The following is a 16,407-nucleotide window of genomic DNA, read 5'->3' as shown; positions in this document are numbered from 1 at the left end:
TTTTTTTCCAGTAAAATTTCTGACTTACGTCATCAGTGAAAACACTGAAATGTTGGATGCAACAAAAAGGTAAAAGAAACCAGTGGGTGTTGGCCTTAAGCCCTCCTCTGCCAGTTAAAAAGAAAAAATTTATTACTCTATCCCTAAAAATACACATCTATCTAATCAGTAGGCATCACAAATTTCATTCCTCCCTTTCTCATTATCTTTAAGTCCACCATGAAGAAACCATTTGTATTATTCAGAGCTATAAAGAATATGACAAAATAGAACATTCCTGGATTACTTTCAAGTAGATTAAGGTATATTAAGTTCTCCTTGGTAGCCATGAATCCTGGGTTATAGGATTCTGTCCTAGCAGCTAATCCAAGTAACCATGTTTGTCTTCCATCTCACTTTGAAAACCAAAAGCCCTTTAACTGTACTCAAAAAGCCCCAATACCAAAATATTATCATATTTTTCCAGTTCATTTTTGGCTGTATTTTGTGTGAGATTCCTTTTACTTATTAAAAAACAAGACAAAAAAAAAACCTTCAAGATTACTACAACTGCCATAAAAAATTAAGTTTTTTGTCATCAGTGTACCTGTGAAACATTTTTCCAAATATTATACTATACCTGGAGGTAAGACAGTCTGGGAAGGCATTGTGTTGATCACAGGTTCCAAGGGACTAGGTTGATATATTGCATCTACAGGATTAATAGTACTCTGAGATAAAGAAGCACAGTATAGTTATTTTTAATTAAATACCCTTCCAGCATTGACCCTCCCAAATGTATGAAAACCCCACACTTCTGACAGCAAAGTCCTGAGGGTAGCTGTATAGACATGTTGGTCAAATTGCAAAGAGGAAATAAAACAACTTTACTATATGGAAGTCTAAGAGTTTCTTATAAGATTATTTAAAGAAGCATTGTAAGGAGGGAAAATGAATGAATCTCTGACATACAGAAAGGTAAAACTAAATGAAAATACTTGGAAAGAGTTGTAGAATGGTTTCAGGAAGCCGAAACAATAACCTCTCGATTCAACTCAGTGCTTCTCAAATTTTAATTCACCACAAATATCAAAGATGGAGAAATGCTCTCTCCTGCTTTGGTATTAATAAGCATTATACCTATGACTAGCTAATGTATCTGTACCACTACAATCTTATTTTTACATCCCATACTACTGCCACCTTCTATCAATGTGTATTGCACCAAATAGGCACCTAGTTTTACAGTCACTAAAGGCAAAGAAATGTATCTTCTAATTGGACGTCTTTTCTTTTTGAGGATTTAGAAGGAAAAAAAATAAACATGTAGTTACAATTTTAGAGAGGAAAAAAAAAAAAGTCTAGGTTCTTCTGACTCCAAGCCAAGATACTATTTTGCCAGCATGATGGCATTTTAAAAACAAGACTCCAAAGCTTACTGGTATTTTTTTATTTGGAGGAGGGGGAGATTTTAAACCAAGGCCTTTGCCAAAGTAAAGTTTGAAACCACCACTTAGAAGACTATACTAGATAAAACCCAAGAAAGAAAAATTTAAGTTTTTTAGCTTTCCTTGATCTGGAAAACTAAACTTCAAACATGTATTAGGTAGAGCTTGTAACAGAAAATACTGAAACAGAATTAGAAAAGAAATACTTTATTGATGAGCCCCAAAAGCATTTGTAAAAATTTAAAAGCACATAACAATGGAAACTGAGATAATAGGAAAGTTTTTATAGCATTCTTAATACCTAAGTTATTTTTTCTTATATCCTCTCTCTGCATAAATATCAATATGTAAAAATCACTAAATCAGATCTCTTAAATTGATTTGAACATAAGAATTCTGATTCTTGTCACAACAGTCTACATACCATAAATATTCTAGTCCTAGAAAATAAAGGATACAAAGAAGCTCTGAAAACAATCATTAATAATCAAAAGCCTAGTAAAGTGAAGTGGGGAAGGTTCTGGAGCATTAGGAAAAGCACAGAAACAGAGACTTAGAATTTTAAATCCTAGAATCCTTGCTCTACCAGTGACTTGCCAAGTCTCATCTGCTGTGGGCCTCACTTTCCCAGTGTATAAAATGAAGAAATGTCTGGATACTATGGTTTCTAAGGGCTTTCTGGTTATTATATTAGGATTCTATTTTCAGATACCAGGCTGGGCCATAATACCTAAACAAGTGTCTCAGCAATCCTGGAGCTGTTCTTAAAATAAATTCCTTATTTTTTCATAGTGATTTTTCTCTAAAGGACTCCAAGTGCTTTACAAAGGCAAAATCCCACCTTTAATACTTTGAGCCATAAGAATGAGAATATCCCACCTCCTTATCCCCAACCTATTATATAAGAAAAAATTACTAAAGAGACCAAGAAATAAAATAACTTTGGAGAAAGGGACCAGAATTCAATCTTTTGAATGCAATCTTCTGTTTTTCAGAAGCCTAATATTAGGTTTGTCAATCCCACAAAACACTTTTAGACTTTTTCTTTTGTTGCTGTTGTTAACAGAAAATACAACTACTGTCCGTGGTCAACCAACTTCAGGCTAAAAAATGTCAAATAACATTCTACGCCTTGCTTTAAAAAAGAATGTGCAGAGCTTGAGAAGTGCAAACAAATGACAATCCTAAACCCTAATCTGTTGTAAAATTAATAAAATTCATGCAATACAATATAAAATACAATTATATATACATATATGTATGTATAGCTAACATTTACTGAGTACTATGTGCATACTATCTTACAACAATCCTCTGAGATAGAAGTCACTTTTCTTTATAGATGAGGAAACAAAGACTCAAAGGTTAAGAAGCTTGCCTAAGGTCACAGATAGTAAGTGGCAGGGCTAGGTCTTAGCAGTCTGGGTCCAAGGCCTAAACCATGAACAGTGCCTTTTTTTAAAAATAAAAACTCTTAAGGAAAAATGCTATAGTCCCGGATCAAATGATTCATATATGTTTGTCTTCTACAAGTTTAGGTTTTCTATCAGTATAAACTATCTAGATGTTTTTAACTACAAATGATCAAACATTTTTAGTATGCTTTATAAAACTATTGTTTAACATAATAAAAAGTAACTGATTTGCTTTGAGAGAAAAGAGATAAAAGTAACTGCCATCATTAATTTTTCTTAGGGTCTTTGGGAACCATGAAATGCTAGACAACATACACAGTCTTTTTCCATGAGGCTTATAATCTTAACTGATATCTCAGAAGAGATATTATATTGTAATTATATCACATAATTGTATTAAATCACCATGGCTCAAACTATGAACTCACATTGTGAAGAAAAACAAAAATCCCAATGTGTTTAATTCAAATTTTAAAAATGTTTCTCTTACTCTGTTTTCTTAAGAAATATTTAACTTATTTTTCATTTTAAACCAAATATAAACATAACATGCTCATCCTTTCAACTATAATCATAAGATGGTTTTCAAGATTTACAAAATGAGTTTCCAGATCTCAGATAAGCTGGCATTTGTAAAGCCTCAGACAAAAAAAGAGGTTGCCTCCTTCTTCAGAAATACAGTCTGAACACAAGTCACACATCTACCATAAAACCAGGGGAGCTTAAACTGCAAACCTTCAAATTCTAACTTTTATTTCCAATAAAATTTTCTTTTCTTTCTGGTGGGTAAGTTGAATATAAGGGAAGAGTAAAACCCAAGGGGAGTAAAGAATAGAAAATGGCTATAAGTGGAAGAATTCATGTTGCAACTTGTTCCTACAAAAAAGCAGTATACACCACAGTAGCAATGACAGTTAACACAATACACAAAATCTAAAAATAAAGATAAGAAATTAATAGAAACCTATAACCATATAGTTAAATTAAGATGTTTCAATACTGTACCCCTCCCCTTCTGCTTTCATTAGAAAAAAAGAAGTTGGACAAGAAATGTAGCATTGTGAGTTATGCCTTATTTAGTCATAAAAGCTGCATTTTTATACCACGATTAACCCTTTAAGTTAACACATGCAAGGTGATTCAATAAGAATCAAGACTCAGCAAAATTTTAAGATCGACATTCCCCCTCCAAATGATTGCTGAAAGATGGCCAACTTTAAGAGCTCAAGGAAAATTGCAAGAGTCAACAAACAAAGAACAGTGAGTAGGTAAAAAGAGGAATTTGTGTTGAAAAATGAGTAGAAATTCAGGCTTCTGACATAACTGGTTATAATGCTCTGCAGAAGTAAAGGGGAACAAAGATTAGATTAAACTTACTATAATTCCATCTGCGTGCTTCTCCGCATTACACTGGTCCTTAAGGAGAAATGTTAAAAACATTAACTTCATTCTTTCATTTAAGTAACACCTTGTGTACTTTCTTCCTTAGTAAGAAAACTTATTTTACTGGGTAAGCAGCAACGTTAGAAAACTACTACTCTGCTTCCACTAAGACAGTAACTTCACTGGTCCATTCCTAGCCAAACATAATTCTAACCAAGAGCATGGCAACTGTTTTTCTATATAGGCATTTAATTAAATTCTTTGTAGAAATATCCTATTGAACTGTGTAGTCACATTGGTATCAATGACTGAAAGCAGATATATTATTTTAGGATTAATGATCCTGAATATTTCTGGGTTTAACTTTACAGTAAATTATGCCAACTCTCCACAACCCCCAAACTCTTACCATACTGCAAAGGTATGACAATCATATACCCTTAAAAACTCAGGATAGACATAATTTCCCATATTCTGGCTGCTGGCTCCAGAAGTATACCAATACTTTTCTAAACAGATGGTCTGATTTTTGTTTCAGTAACCATAATCACCATATCCACAGAATGATGATACAGGGGCTAACGCTTACTACCTGGCAGCTATTTTACGTACAGGCATACCTTGGAGATATAGCGAGCTTGGTCCCAGTCCACCACAATAAAGCAAATATTGCAATAAAGCAAGTCACACAAATTTTTTGGTTTCCCAGTGCATATAAAAGTTATATTTACATTATACTGTAGCCTATTAAGTGTGCAGCAGCACTGTCTTAAAAAACAATGTATGTAATTTAAAAATACTTCATTGCTAAAAAATGCTAAACATCATCTGAGCCTTCATTGAGCTGTAGTAGTAATATCAAAAATCACTGCTCACAGATTGTCCTAACAAATACAGTAATAATGAAAAAGTTTGAAATATTGCGAGAGTTACCAAAATGTGACAAACCCACAAAGTGAGCAAATAATGTTGCAAAAATGGCGCCAACAGACTTGCTTGACACAAGGTTGCCACAAACCTTCAATTTGTAAAAGATAGCATCTGCAAAATGCAATAAAACAAGGTCTGCCTGTATATTATTAATTCACTTGTTCCACTGACAACTCTATAAAGCATGTACTATTATCATCCCCATTGGACAGATGAGAAAACTGAGACAGAGAGTGTGTCTAGTCTAGTCTACAGTGTCTAGTCCAATACATATAGTCTAGCTCCAGAATTCAAGGTCTTAACTAATATGCTATTGATATTTTGCCTTGCCTCTCTTCTCCAAGGATGTACTTAAGGAAGAAGGTGGTGGAAAGTTACCAAACATATCTGTTCCTGTAACTATAATCTATCTATTAGTATTACACAGACAATATATTTAACTTAAAACTGTTTAAAGTTTTAACTCCATACTATCAAGAAGTTTTCAAGTTTTAATAGAAACCAGTATTTGGTCTTGGTTTACAGCCAAGTTGTATATCATTTATACATAACTTTTTCTTTCTTTAACTACAGAGTTTACTCAGAAATCTACAGATTGAAGGGACAACCAAGAGCAATTTAAAGATTTGGGGCTAATTTTTTTTTTTTAAGAATTAACATAGCAGGCCTGAAATAGCTATCCTCAGAAAAGCCTGCCTACAAAGTTGGCTATTGGCTTGGTGTCTGGGAACTTGGATTTTAGGAGGGTTCCCACCATCTCACTATCATAAGGGCAGCTCACTGCACCTAATCTGTTTAAGCAAACAAAATGGTTTATGCTGAAGACCAGCTTTCCTTTTGGAAATCTGGACTCTTGCTTGGTAAGTGCTAGGTAAACAGTGCTTACATGACAAAAACCCCAATAAAAAACCTTAGGTGTTGAGTCTCTAATGAGCTTCCCTGGTAGACATTTCACAAGTGCTGTCACAATCTGTTGCTGGAGGAATTAAGCACACCCTGTATGATCCCATTGGGAGAAGATTCTTGGAAGCTTGGGCCTTAGTTTCCTCTGGATTTTGCCCCATGTGCCTTTTTCCTTTGCTGGTTTTACTTTGGATACGTTGCTGTGATAAATCATAGCTGTGAGTACAACTACAAACTGTGCCTTCCAAGCAAATCACCAAACCTAGGGGTGGTCTTGCAAACTGCCAACACAGTGCATATCCTTTGCATATCCTTGAGAATAAAAGCATTTTGATAAGTCCATATTTCATGTTGGGATTTACACAACTGAATTAACTATATATTTAAAATATCCAAAGTTTCAGTAATTTTTAATAGACACAGTTGAAAATAAAATCTTGAGAACTACACAGAAAGAGAAATTTTAAAGTTTCTTGTTCAGATGGTATTTTAATTTACTTTTAGTTTTCCCCATTAATTTCTAAATTTCTAATTTCTAAAATTTACTTTTCCAAAGAATTTCTTAGAAAGAAATATATGTAAGTGGCAGTAAGTGGAAAGAAATACATGTGGTAGATTAAAATTCCCCAAAATGGTCCCAACAAGAGGTAGAGTTCATGGCCCCTATCCTTGAAACTCTGTGACTGTCCCTAACCAATAAACATAGCAGAAGTGACTATGTGTGACTTCTGAGACCAGGTCATGGAAATGCCACAAATTACTACCTTGTTTTCTTCCCACACTGTGAGAAAGGCCAAGCAGCTGGAAAGAGAACTATACGGAGGAGCACCTAGGTCCCCAGCTCAACTTCCCAGGCATGTGAGTGAGCCATCTTGAAAGTGGATCCTTTGCCCCCCCCCCATCTCAACACATACACCCCTGCCCCTGCAATCAAGCCACCACAGGTGGCACTGCATGAAACAGAAATAAGTTATGAGGCCTAACCAAACTGCAGATTTGTGAGCAAAATAAATGACTGCTGCTATTTTAAGACAGTTAGTTTAGGCTGGTTTGTTATACAGCAATACATTACTGATACAGTACATTATATTATCTAAGAAAACCACCACTTCTACTTCTGGTATAATTTTAAATAAACTTAAATATCCAGTTTTAAGATAAGTAAGTACTAGGGATGTGATGTACAACATGGTACATATAATGAACACTGCTGTGTGTTATATATGAAAGTGGTTAAGAGTAAATCCTAAGAGTTCTCATCACAGGACAAAAATTTTTTTTCTATTTCTTTGATTTTGTATTTATATGACATAATGGATGTTCACTAAACCTACTGTGATAATCATTTTATGATGTAGTAAGTCAAATCATTATACACTTTAAGCTTACACAGTGCTGTCTATTATGTCTCAGTAAAACTGGAAGAAAAAATAAACTTAAATATCTGACAATTTTTCCCATAAAATATTCTCAATTAATAATACATGCTATCTACAGGGTATTCTAAGTCAGGGTTTATTATTTTTGTTACTGCTGTGGTTTATCTTTTAAGGCAGAGTCAAATCTAGACAAACCCACACTATTAAATGCCTTACTACCAATCCATTCCCATCATGAACTTCAGGAATTTTGTTCTCTTATTTTAAAAGGCGTATTACACTCATCCCCCCATCTTTCTTTTTAAAACTTTTTATTGTTTTTGTTTTGTAAGTAAACTGCAAGTTGCCTTTTATCAGGGTCAGCTAAAGCTAAATCTCAAGTACTACTAAACCAGAGATCCAACTGATTTCGATTTGAATTATGTTAATTAAATAAAGAAAGGGTCTAATGCTACTTCCCACTTAGATTATAACATATGTTTATCTGGATGTAAGTCCCTCATTCCTTAACACAATGGCTATTCTCTCTTCTTTGAACAAACAAGCATGACTGAGATCTGGAAATATGATAGTAACAAAAACATCAGTACAACATAATCTGAGAAGACTTTTGACCAGAATTATAGACTTCGGTATTTTAAAACCATGCCTACCAGTAAGATACATGAAATATATTCCTATCTTTCTAATAAGGCAATGTAGTCTAATGAAAGCTCTCTTAATTATGGACCTATACATGTACTTATTACATGAAATAAAAAATAAATATGCTATGGTGATGAAAGAAAATTTCTAATTCAAGTTTGATGAGATTCAACAAACGGGACTGGGACAACTGGATAACCACATGCCAAAAAATGAACCTGGATCCATACCTCACACCACAAAGATTAACTCAAAGTGGACCATACATTAAATTAAATGTAAGAGCAAAAACTACAAAACTCTTGAAAGAAAATACAGGAATAAATCTTTGTTGTTTAGGATTAGGCAACAATTTCTCAGGAAAGCCCCCAAAGGCAAAAGCAATAGAAGACTGATAAACTGGATTTCATCAGAATTTAAAATATGCATGCTTCTCAGGACACTAGCAAGAAAGTAAAAAGACAACCCACAGACTTGAAGAAAAATCTGCAAGTCATATATCTGATACGGCTTGTATCCAGAATATATAAAATCACTCCTACAACTCAATAATAAGATTAAAAACCCCAACTAGAAAAATGGACATGGCACTTCCCTGGCGGTCCAGTGTGGGGGTGTGGGTGCGATCCCTGGTCAGGGAGCTGAGATCCCACATGCCCTGCGGCCAGGAGGCCAAGGCATGAAGCAGAGGCAATGTTGTGACAAATTCAATAAAGACTTAAAAATAAATAAATAAATTAAATAAGGGCAAAGAATGTGAACAGACATTTCTCCAGAAGAAATGCAAATGAAAACCACTAGAATGGCTATAATCAGAAAGACAATCACGAATGCTGGTGAGGATGTGGGGCAAATGGAACCCTTACACAAGACGTAGAGGATGGAATTGAGGGCGCAGGCAGGGGGAAGGGGAAGCTGGGACGAAGGGAGAGAGTGGCATGGACACATATACACTACCAAACGTAAAACAGGTAGCTAGTGGGAAGCAGCCGCATGGCACAGGGAGATCAGCTCGGTGCTTTGTGACCACCTAGAGGGGTAGGATAGGGAGGGTGGGAGGGACAGAGACGCAAGAGGGAGGGGATGTGGGGATTATATGTATACGTATAGCTGATTCAGTTCGTTATACAGCAGAAACTAACACAACATTGTAAAGCAATTATACTCCAATAAAGATGTTAAAAAAGAACCCTTACACATTATGAGTGGAAATATTATGTGCAGCTGCTTTGAAAAGTAGTTTAGCAGTTTTTCAAAAAGTTAAACATAGAGTTACCATGTTTTCCAGTAACTCCACTCCTAGGTATACACTTAAAGAGAAATGAAAACATGCGTCCCCGCACAAAAACATCATATGCAAGTGTTCATAGCAGCATTATTCATAATGGTCAAAAAATGAAAACAGGCCTTCCCTGGTGGTGCAGTGGTTGAGAGTCCGCCTGCTGATGCAGGGGACATGGGTTCGTGCCCCGGTCCGGGAAGATCCCACATGTCGCAGAGCGGCTGGGCCCGTGAGCCATGGCTGCTGAGCCTGTGCTCCGCAACGGGAGAGGCCCGCGTACCGGAAAAAAAAAAAAAAAAAAAAAAAAAAGAAACCAACCCAAATGTTCATCAACTGATGAATGGATAAACAAAATGTGGTATATCATTCAAAGGAATATTATTCAGCAATAAAAAGGAATTAAGTCCTGATACATGCTACAACATGGACTAACCTTGAAAACATTATGCTAAGTGAAAGAAGCCAGTCACAAAATATCACATATTATATGATCCTAAATATATGAAATGTCCAGAATAGGCAAGTCTAGAGACAGAAAATAGATTAGTAGTTGCCAGGGATTGGAGGAAAGGCAGGCGCAAGGGTAAGTGAGGGAAAGAGGTATAGGGAATGACTTCTTCATATGTACGGTGTTTCTTTTTGGGGTGATAAAAACGTGCTAAAATTATATTATGGTGATGGCCGCACAACTTTGTAAATATACTAAAAACCACTAAAGTATAAACTTTAAATGAGTGAACTTTATGGTATGTAAATTATATATCAATAAACATGGTTTAAAAAAGTCTAGTGAGAAATTAATGAATACTGATATAAACAAAAAGTCTATGCAGAAAAACATTCTAGGGAGAGAACCTGGGATCCAAGGATAACTTAAACATACATTCTAGTTTAAAAGTATCTATGGTCAGACAACTCTGTTCTAAAACGATAATCTAGACTTGGGAAGTCCAGTTTAGAAGCCACTAGTCACATGTGGCTATTGAGCACCTGAATGTGGCTAATTCACATTACACCCAGGATAGTGATGACTCAGTGCGGGGGTGGGGTGGGGGCAGTGGGGGGAGGGAGAGAGGGAGAGAAAATGAAGTGTCTCATTAATGAATGAATTTTTATATTGATTACATGTTGAAATGGTATTATTTTGGATATAATGAGTTAAATAAAATACATTATTAAAATTAATTTCCTTTGCTTATGTAAGTTGTGACATCTGGTTATATCACCTAATCTTAATGAAGAAAACTGGTCAAGTCCCCAGCTGCAGGGGTCTCCCAGATTACCTTCACCCTGCTCCCTCCCCTCCTCATTTCCTCTGCAATTCCCCGTGAATGGAACAGTGCTGTCTCTATCTATGGTACAAAGGAACAATGAAGTCATCTGAGCTAACACAGCTTACCTGAGAATCCCAATAACCCAGTGGTGCCCAAACTTTGCTACTTACACATCAGAATCAACCTGGGAGTTGAAAAACCCCAATGCCCAGGTGACACACCACAGCAACTACAACAAGAATGTCTGGGAATGGGAGTCATGCATCAGAATTGTTAAAAGATTCCCAGGTGATTCTAATGTGCAGTAAACTTTGGGAACCAATGCACTAATCATTTAGGCAGGTGGGAAGCTTTGGGGAATGAGAATTAAAATCAAAGACTCAAAAAACTGGAAGGAGCTTAAAATCCTACCTATAGCATGCTGCCTCTAAGAACCTAAAACTAAATCAACCCAAAACAAGAAAGGTATCAAATTAGCTACATTCTTTCTTTTTTGGGGGCCCACATCCCTGTGGGGTCTCAGATGACAATACATCTTCTAAAAGTAGCTGATTCCAAAATCTTATTAACCTGCCAGGGCAGAATAATCTTCCAAAGTAACTAAAACAATTTATATTCCCATCAGTGTTAGATGGAAGTTCTCAAAATTTTACCAACATGCCATTCTGTGGCTTTAAAATTTATGTCCTAATAAAAAGTTTTTTTAATTTAACAATTATTTAGGACTAATTATATGCTTGGTACTAAAAGCATTACAAACACTAATTCATTTAAGTTTCACACTATCAGCAAGAGTACAGATACTATTATTATTCCTATTATATAGGAGAAAACCAAAGCACAGGGAGGATAAATAAACTTGCTCAAGCAGTGGAACAAGGATTCAAACCCAGACCATCTGGCTCCAAAGTCCATACTCAAAAATGTAATGCTGCCTCTCACTATTATTTAAAAACTGTATATCTTAATCACAGATTGATTATGCAAAAATTAATTCATAAGGATGATAAATTTAAAAAAGCATACATATAGTGGAAATACTAAACCATGCAACTATTAAAAATTATGTGTTAAAAAATTCATTCAAAATTCACAATTATTTATCAGGCCCCTACTTTGTGGCAGGCAACTGTTCTAGGCATTGAGGATACAGTGGTGTTATGGAGTGAATGTTTGTGGGCCCCCCCACCCCAATTCAGACAATGAAGCCCTAACCCCAGTGTGACTGTATTTGGAGTAAAGGAAGTAAATTAAGATTAAATAAGGTCCTAAGGGTGGGGGCCCAATCCAGTAAGTGTCTTTCTAAGAAGAGACACAAGAGAGCTCTCATTCATGCTCACTCTCAGTGCGTACCACCAAGGAAAGGTCCTGTAAGGACATGGTGAGAAGGTGGCTGTCTACAAGCCAGGAAGAAAGTCCTCACCAGAAACCAAATCAACAGGAACCTTGATCTTGGACTTCTAGCCTCCAAAACTGTGAGAAAATAAATTTCTGTCGTTAAAGCCACTCAGTCTGCAGTGTTTTGTTATGGCAGTGCAAGCATTCTAAGACAAAGTCCTCATGGAGATTATAGTCAGGTATAGACAGACAATAAACAGGATACCAAGTAAATCTGGCTAAGGATGCAAGACCACGAAGAAAAAGAAACCACTGGGAGGGTAGAGATTATTTTAGATAGAGTGGTCAGCAAGATCTCTCCAAAGAGATTTCATGTAGATAGAAATTTGAATAAAGTGAGGGTGTGAACCCTGGAAGTCTGGAAGAAATGCCTTCTAGGCAGAGGGGAAAGCAAATACAAATCCCTGAAGCAGAAAAAGCTTGGCCTGAGAAAAAGAAAACAGACAGATGTTGTTAGAATAGTGTGATCAAGCAAGGTTAGGTGAGGGAGTAGTGACGGCTCAAATGACATGAAGTTATGGTTAAGTAACTTAGATTCCATTCCAAGGGAGGTAGGAAACCAATAAGGGGATTTGAGCAGGCAAGTGACATGGTCTGATTTACATTTAAATTGTTTAAAAATACACAAAGAGTTCATATAGGGTACATATATATATAATTTGAGGGATGTATCTGTACATAAAAAAGCCTTAACAATGAAACTCCTTCTGGAAAAAATTAAAAAGCCAAACTCCATTTACTTGATCCATGTTACCCATTCTGAAGGACGTTGAAATGCAGGTCTATTAAGCTGGGCTAAAACAGACAGGTAGCAGGTACTGACTTAACTGTAGAAATTTCTAGAAAGAAGTTTTAGTAACTTCAATTGTAACTCATTCCAAAGACAGAACATCAAAAATGTTCTTGTTGGGTGGCTAAATGGTGAGCTACTGAAAGAGGCTAGGCTGCCCTGTTTTACAACTATCTAAAGACCTGATTGATTTGTAGAGATGATCCAAATAGGCCTAAACATCATCAGCTCTTCTACTTCCTCAATCTTCTAGAGAAGGCACTGTTGAATCCCTAAAATACCTATCTACTCACGCTGGGCTTAATGTAGTTTACTGGTTATCTGTATATAAGCTTCTGGGTAACTGTAGGTGGCCCCAACCCACCCATGTAATTTCATAGTAAAGAAAACCAAAATATAACCCTTACCCCTTCTGTGCCTCCAACCCTATACTCCCTTTTTAAGCTTTAGAATGTATTCTGATCCACAAAACTAGATGGAAGAATTTAGACACATACATAGGAAATCAGGCATAGTGGTCAAAAATACCTAGAAAATAAACACAAGCCCTTAAGTTCTGACACTTTAATACTGAATCTGGCCTCAAAAGAAAATGATACTTCCCCTCACCCCTAAACTTACAAGCTGAATATCCATACTATCTAAGCACAAATGCATTTTTCTATACTATTGGGTCATTAACAATGCTAGGAAAATAGTGTCCATTATTAGGCAAACAAATATATGCAATTGAATAAGTAAAACAGGCCAAATAATTAAAAACTCAAACATCATTTCCAAAACTGGTTGCTGAATTGGCTGCCCACCTGCTTCTAGCCACTGGCTAGAAATACAGAGATACAGTCAATGGAAGAAACATTTTTTTAATACTTACTTTCAAACACTAAATTCTTGTTTCTCAAAATGTCATGCAATAAAGTACATATTTAGGTTGAATACACCAAAATTTTTCAGAAAAGCAGGCAATATCCATGAAATTGTTAACCAACCACAATAATCCAAAATGTTTTTATTCCATGAATAAGGAACAGTAATCAAAGCAGTGGTTTATTAATGTATTGGGTTGGCCAAAAATTTTTCAGTTTTTTAAGTAAATATAAAAGACACATTTTTCATTTTCACCAAGAACTTTATTGAACAACGTATTCACCATTTTGTTCCACTACCTTCTGCCATTTTTGAGGCAACTTCATAATTCCATCTTCCCAAAACTTGTTATCTTTTTGAGCAAAGAACTGTTCCAGGTGCCTTTTACAGTCTTCCAGGGAGTTTAAATTTTTTCCATTAAGAGAATTTTGGAAAGACCGAAATAAATGGAAATCCGCAGGTGCAATGTCTGGTGAATACGGCGGATGAATCAGAACTTTCCAGCCAAACTGTAACAGTTTTTGCCTGGTCATCAAAGAAACAACATGCAGTCTTGCATTATCCTGATGGAAGATTATGTGTTTTCTGTTGAATAATTCTGGACACTTTTCATCAAGTGCTGCTTTCAGTTGGTCTAACTGGGAGCAGTACTTGTTGGAATGAATCGTTTGGTTTTCCACAAGGAGCTCATAATAGAGGACGCCCTTCCAATCCCACCATATACACAATATCACCTTCCCTGGATGAAAACTGGCCTTTGGTGTGGTTGGTGGTAGTTCATTTCGCTTGCCCCACGATCTCTTCCGTTCCACGTTATTGTACAGTATCCACTTCTCATCGCCCGTCAAAATTTGTTTTAAAAACAGAATGTTTTCATTACGTTTAAGTAGAGAATCACATGCAGAAATATGGTCAAGAAGGTTTTCTTCGCTTAACTTATGTGGAACCCAAATGTCAACACGATTAACATAACCAAGCTGGTGCAAATGATTTTCACTGCTTGATTTGGACATTTTGAGTATGTCAGCTTTCTCCCACGTGGTATAACATTGAGTGTTCTCAATTAATGTCTCGATTTGATCGCTATCAACTTCTACTGGTCTACCCGACTGTGGAGCATCGTCCAGAAAGAAATCTCTAGCACGAAACTTCACAAACCACTTTTGATACACACGTTTGATCAGTCACAGCACCTTCTACATACACTGCACAGATCTTTTTTTGCATTTTGGCAGTGTTTTTACGTTTCTTGAGATAATAAAGCACAGTATGGTGAAAATGTTGCTTTTTTTCTTCCATCTTTAATATTAAAATGACTACACAAAAATGCAACAATTTTGATGAGTCTCTTTTTAAACGCATGCTGATATGACAGCTGTTACGTCAATCTAACAAAATTGGGTGTTTTTTTTGTTTGTTTGTTTTGCGGTACGCGGGCCTCTCACTGTTGTGGCCTCTCCCGTTGCAGAGCACAGGCTCCGGACGCGCAGGCTCAGCAGCCATGGCTCACGGGCCCAGCCCCTCCGCAGCATGTGGGATCTTCCCAGACCGGGGCACGAACCCACGTCCCCTGCATCGGCAGGCGGACTCTCAACCACTGCGCCACCAGGGAAGCCCACAAAATTGTTTTGAATGAAGTTAAAAGACAACTAAGTGCTACTAGAGACATCTTATGGAAAAAAACGAACGAACCTTTTGGCCAACCCAATAGTTCAGTACTAGAAAAAATATGTAAAAAACAATAAAAAAAAACCACATCTCTATTGTACTCTTCATTATGGACGAAAAAAACAACTCTGCTAAAATTTAAATTCCTTTTTTCCTAAGAAAAACTTTTTTGATGAAAGGTTTTGCAAAGTATGTCCCTATTTCAAGCAGTGACAATGGAAAGGGTGAGTCATTCAAATGTGCTCCCCTCCTTCCCAGCCACCATCACAAATGACCTTATCAAAAACAAGCACAGGCTGGCAAGGTAACATCTAAACATAATGGTTTTTCAATAGCACCAGTAATGCCAAACTATAACTTAAATTTACTGTAGAAAGGTAATATATTTCAGAACTATTTTGGCTATTAAAGAAAAAGGCCATATATTAAAATCCCATTAAATGAAAGTAATAAAAAATACAATTTACTTACTTTAGCGATCTGCAGCAACACAATGCAGTGTTTAATTGATTCTACCATGCTCTATAAAAACAAAACACTGATTTTAGGATCTTGCCCCAAATGGCCATACAATGCTAAAACTTAAAATATAAAAGTCAGTTCAAATATACAGGGTTTAAGTCTATTCTACATAAAAAATACCCTCTCTGGATTTCCAGTGGGTTCTAACATAATGATAGTGTCAAATGAAATTATCATTAGCAATTCTATGAATTGTCTGGAAATACCAAAAAATTGTTAATTTATACTGAATAACATCTAAAGGGTCTTTCACCAGTTCAAACATAAAGTGATGTGAATTTGATTAACTTCCAAATTCTTAGATCGTCAGCAGGCAATCCCAATGTAAATTCCGAAAACGTCTGTCTATTCAAGACTTTCATGGAATTATGGAGAGTAAAGGATCCTATTAAAATATTGGTGAACCTGGAATACTACCATGTCTGTTTTTAAAATGCTTTTATCAAAATACAAATCTTATCAGTACCCCATTATATAATGCCAGAAGGTCAGTACATCAGAAAACTCAAATCACAATATTATTA

The 16,407-nt window shown here is 36.0% G+C and overlaps 1 protein-coding gene across 4 annotated transcripts in view; it reads right to left on the bottom strand.

Annotated features, from left to right (window-relative positions):
- OSBPL9 (oxysterol binding protein like 9) overlaps positions 1-16,407 on the bottom strand; it is a 178,447-nt gene that overhangs the window by 25,162 nt on the left and 136,878 nt on the right. For 2 of the 4 annotated variants that reach the window (XM_065879934.1, XM_065882109.1), the window contains 3 exons: positions 15,833-15,883; positions 4,220-4,258; positions 620-710 (listed from right to left, as the gene is read on the bottom strand). In XM_065879934.1, coding sequence (XP_065736006.1) covers positions 620-710; positions 4,220-4,258; positions 15,833-15,883 — 181 coding nt within the window. The remainder of the gene's footprint in view (positions 1-619; positions 711-4,219; positions 4,259-15,832; positions 15,884-16,407) is intronic. The other 2 variants (XM_065881276.1, XM_065880610.1) reach the window with 1 other exon arrangement.

The sequence above is a fragment of the Phocoena phocoena genome, chromosome 1 (genome assembly GCF_963924675.1).
Source record: "Phocoena phocoena chromosome 1, mPhoPho1.1, whole genome shotgun sequence".
Taxonomy (NCBI): domain Eukaryota; kingdom Metazoa; phylum Chordata; class Mammalia; order Artiodactyla; family Phocoenidae; genus Phocoena; species Phocoena phocoena.
Note: the sequence above shows the minus strand (reverse complement) of the source record. Positions and strands in the feature narration are given on the sequence as shown.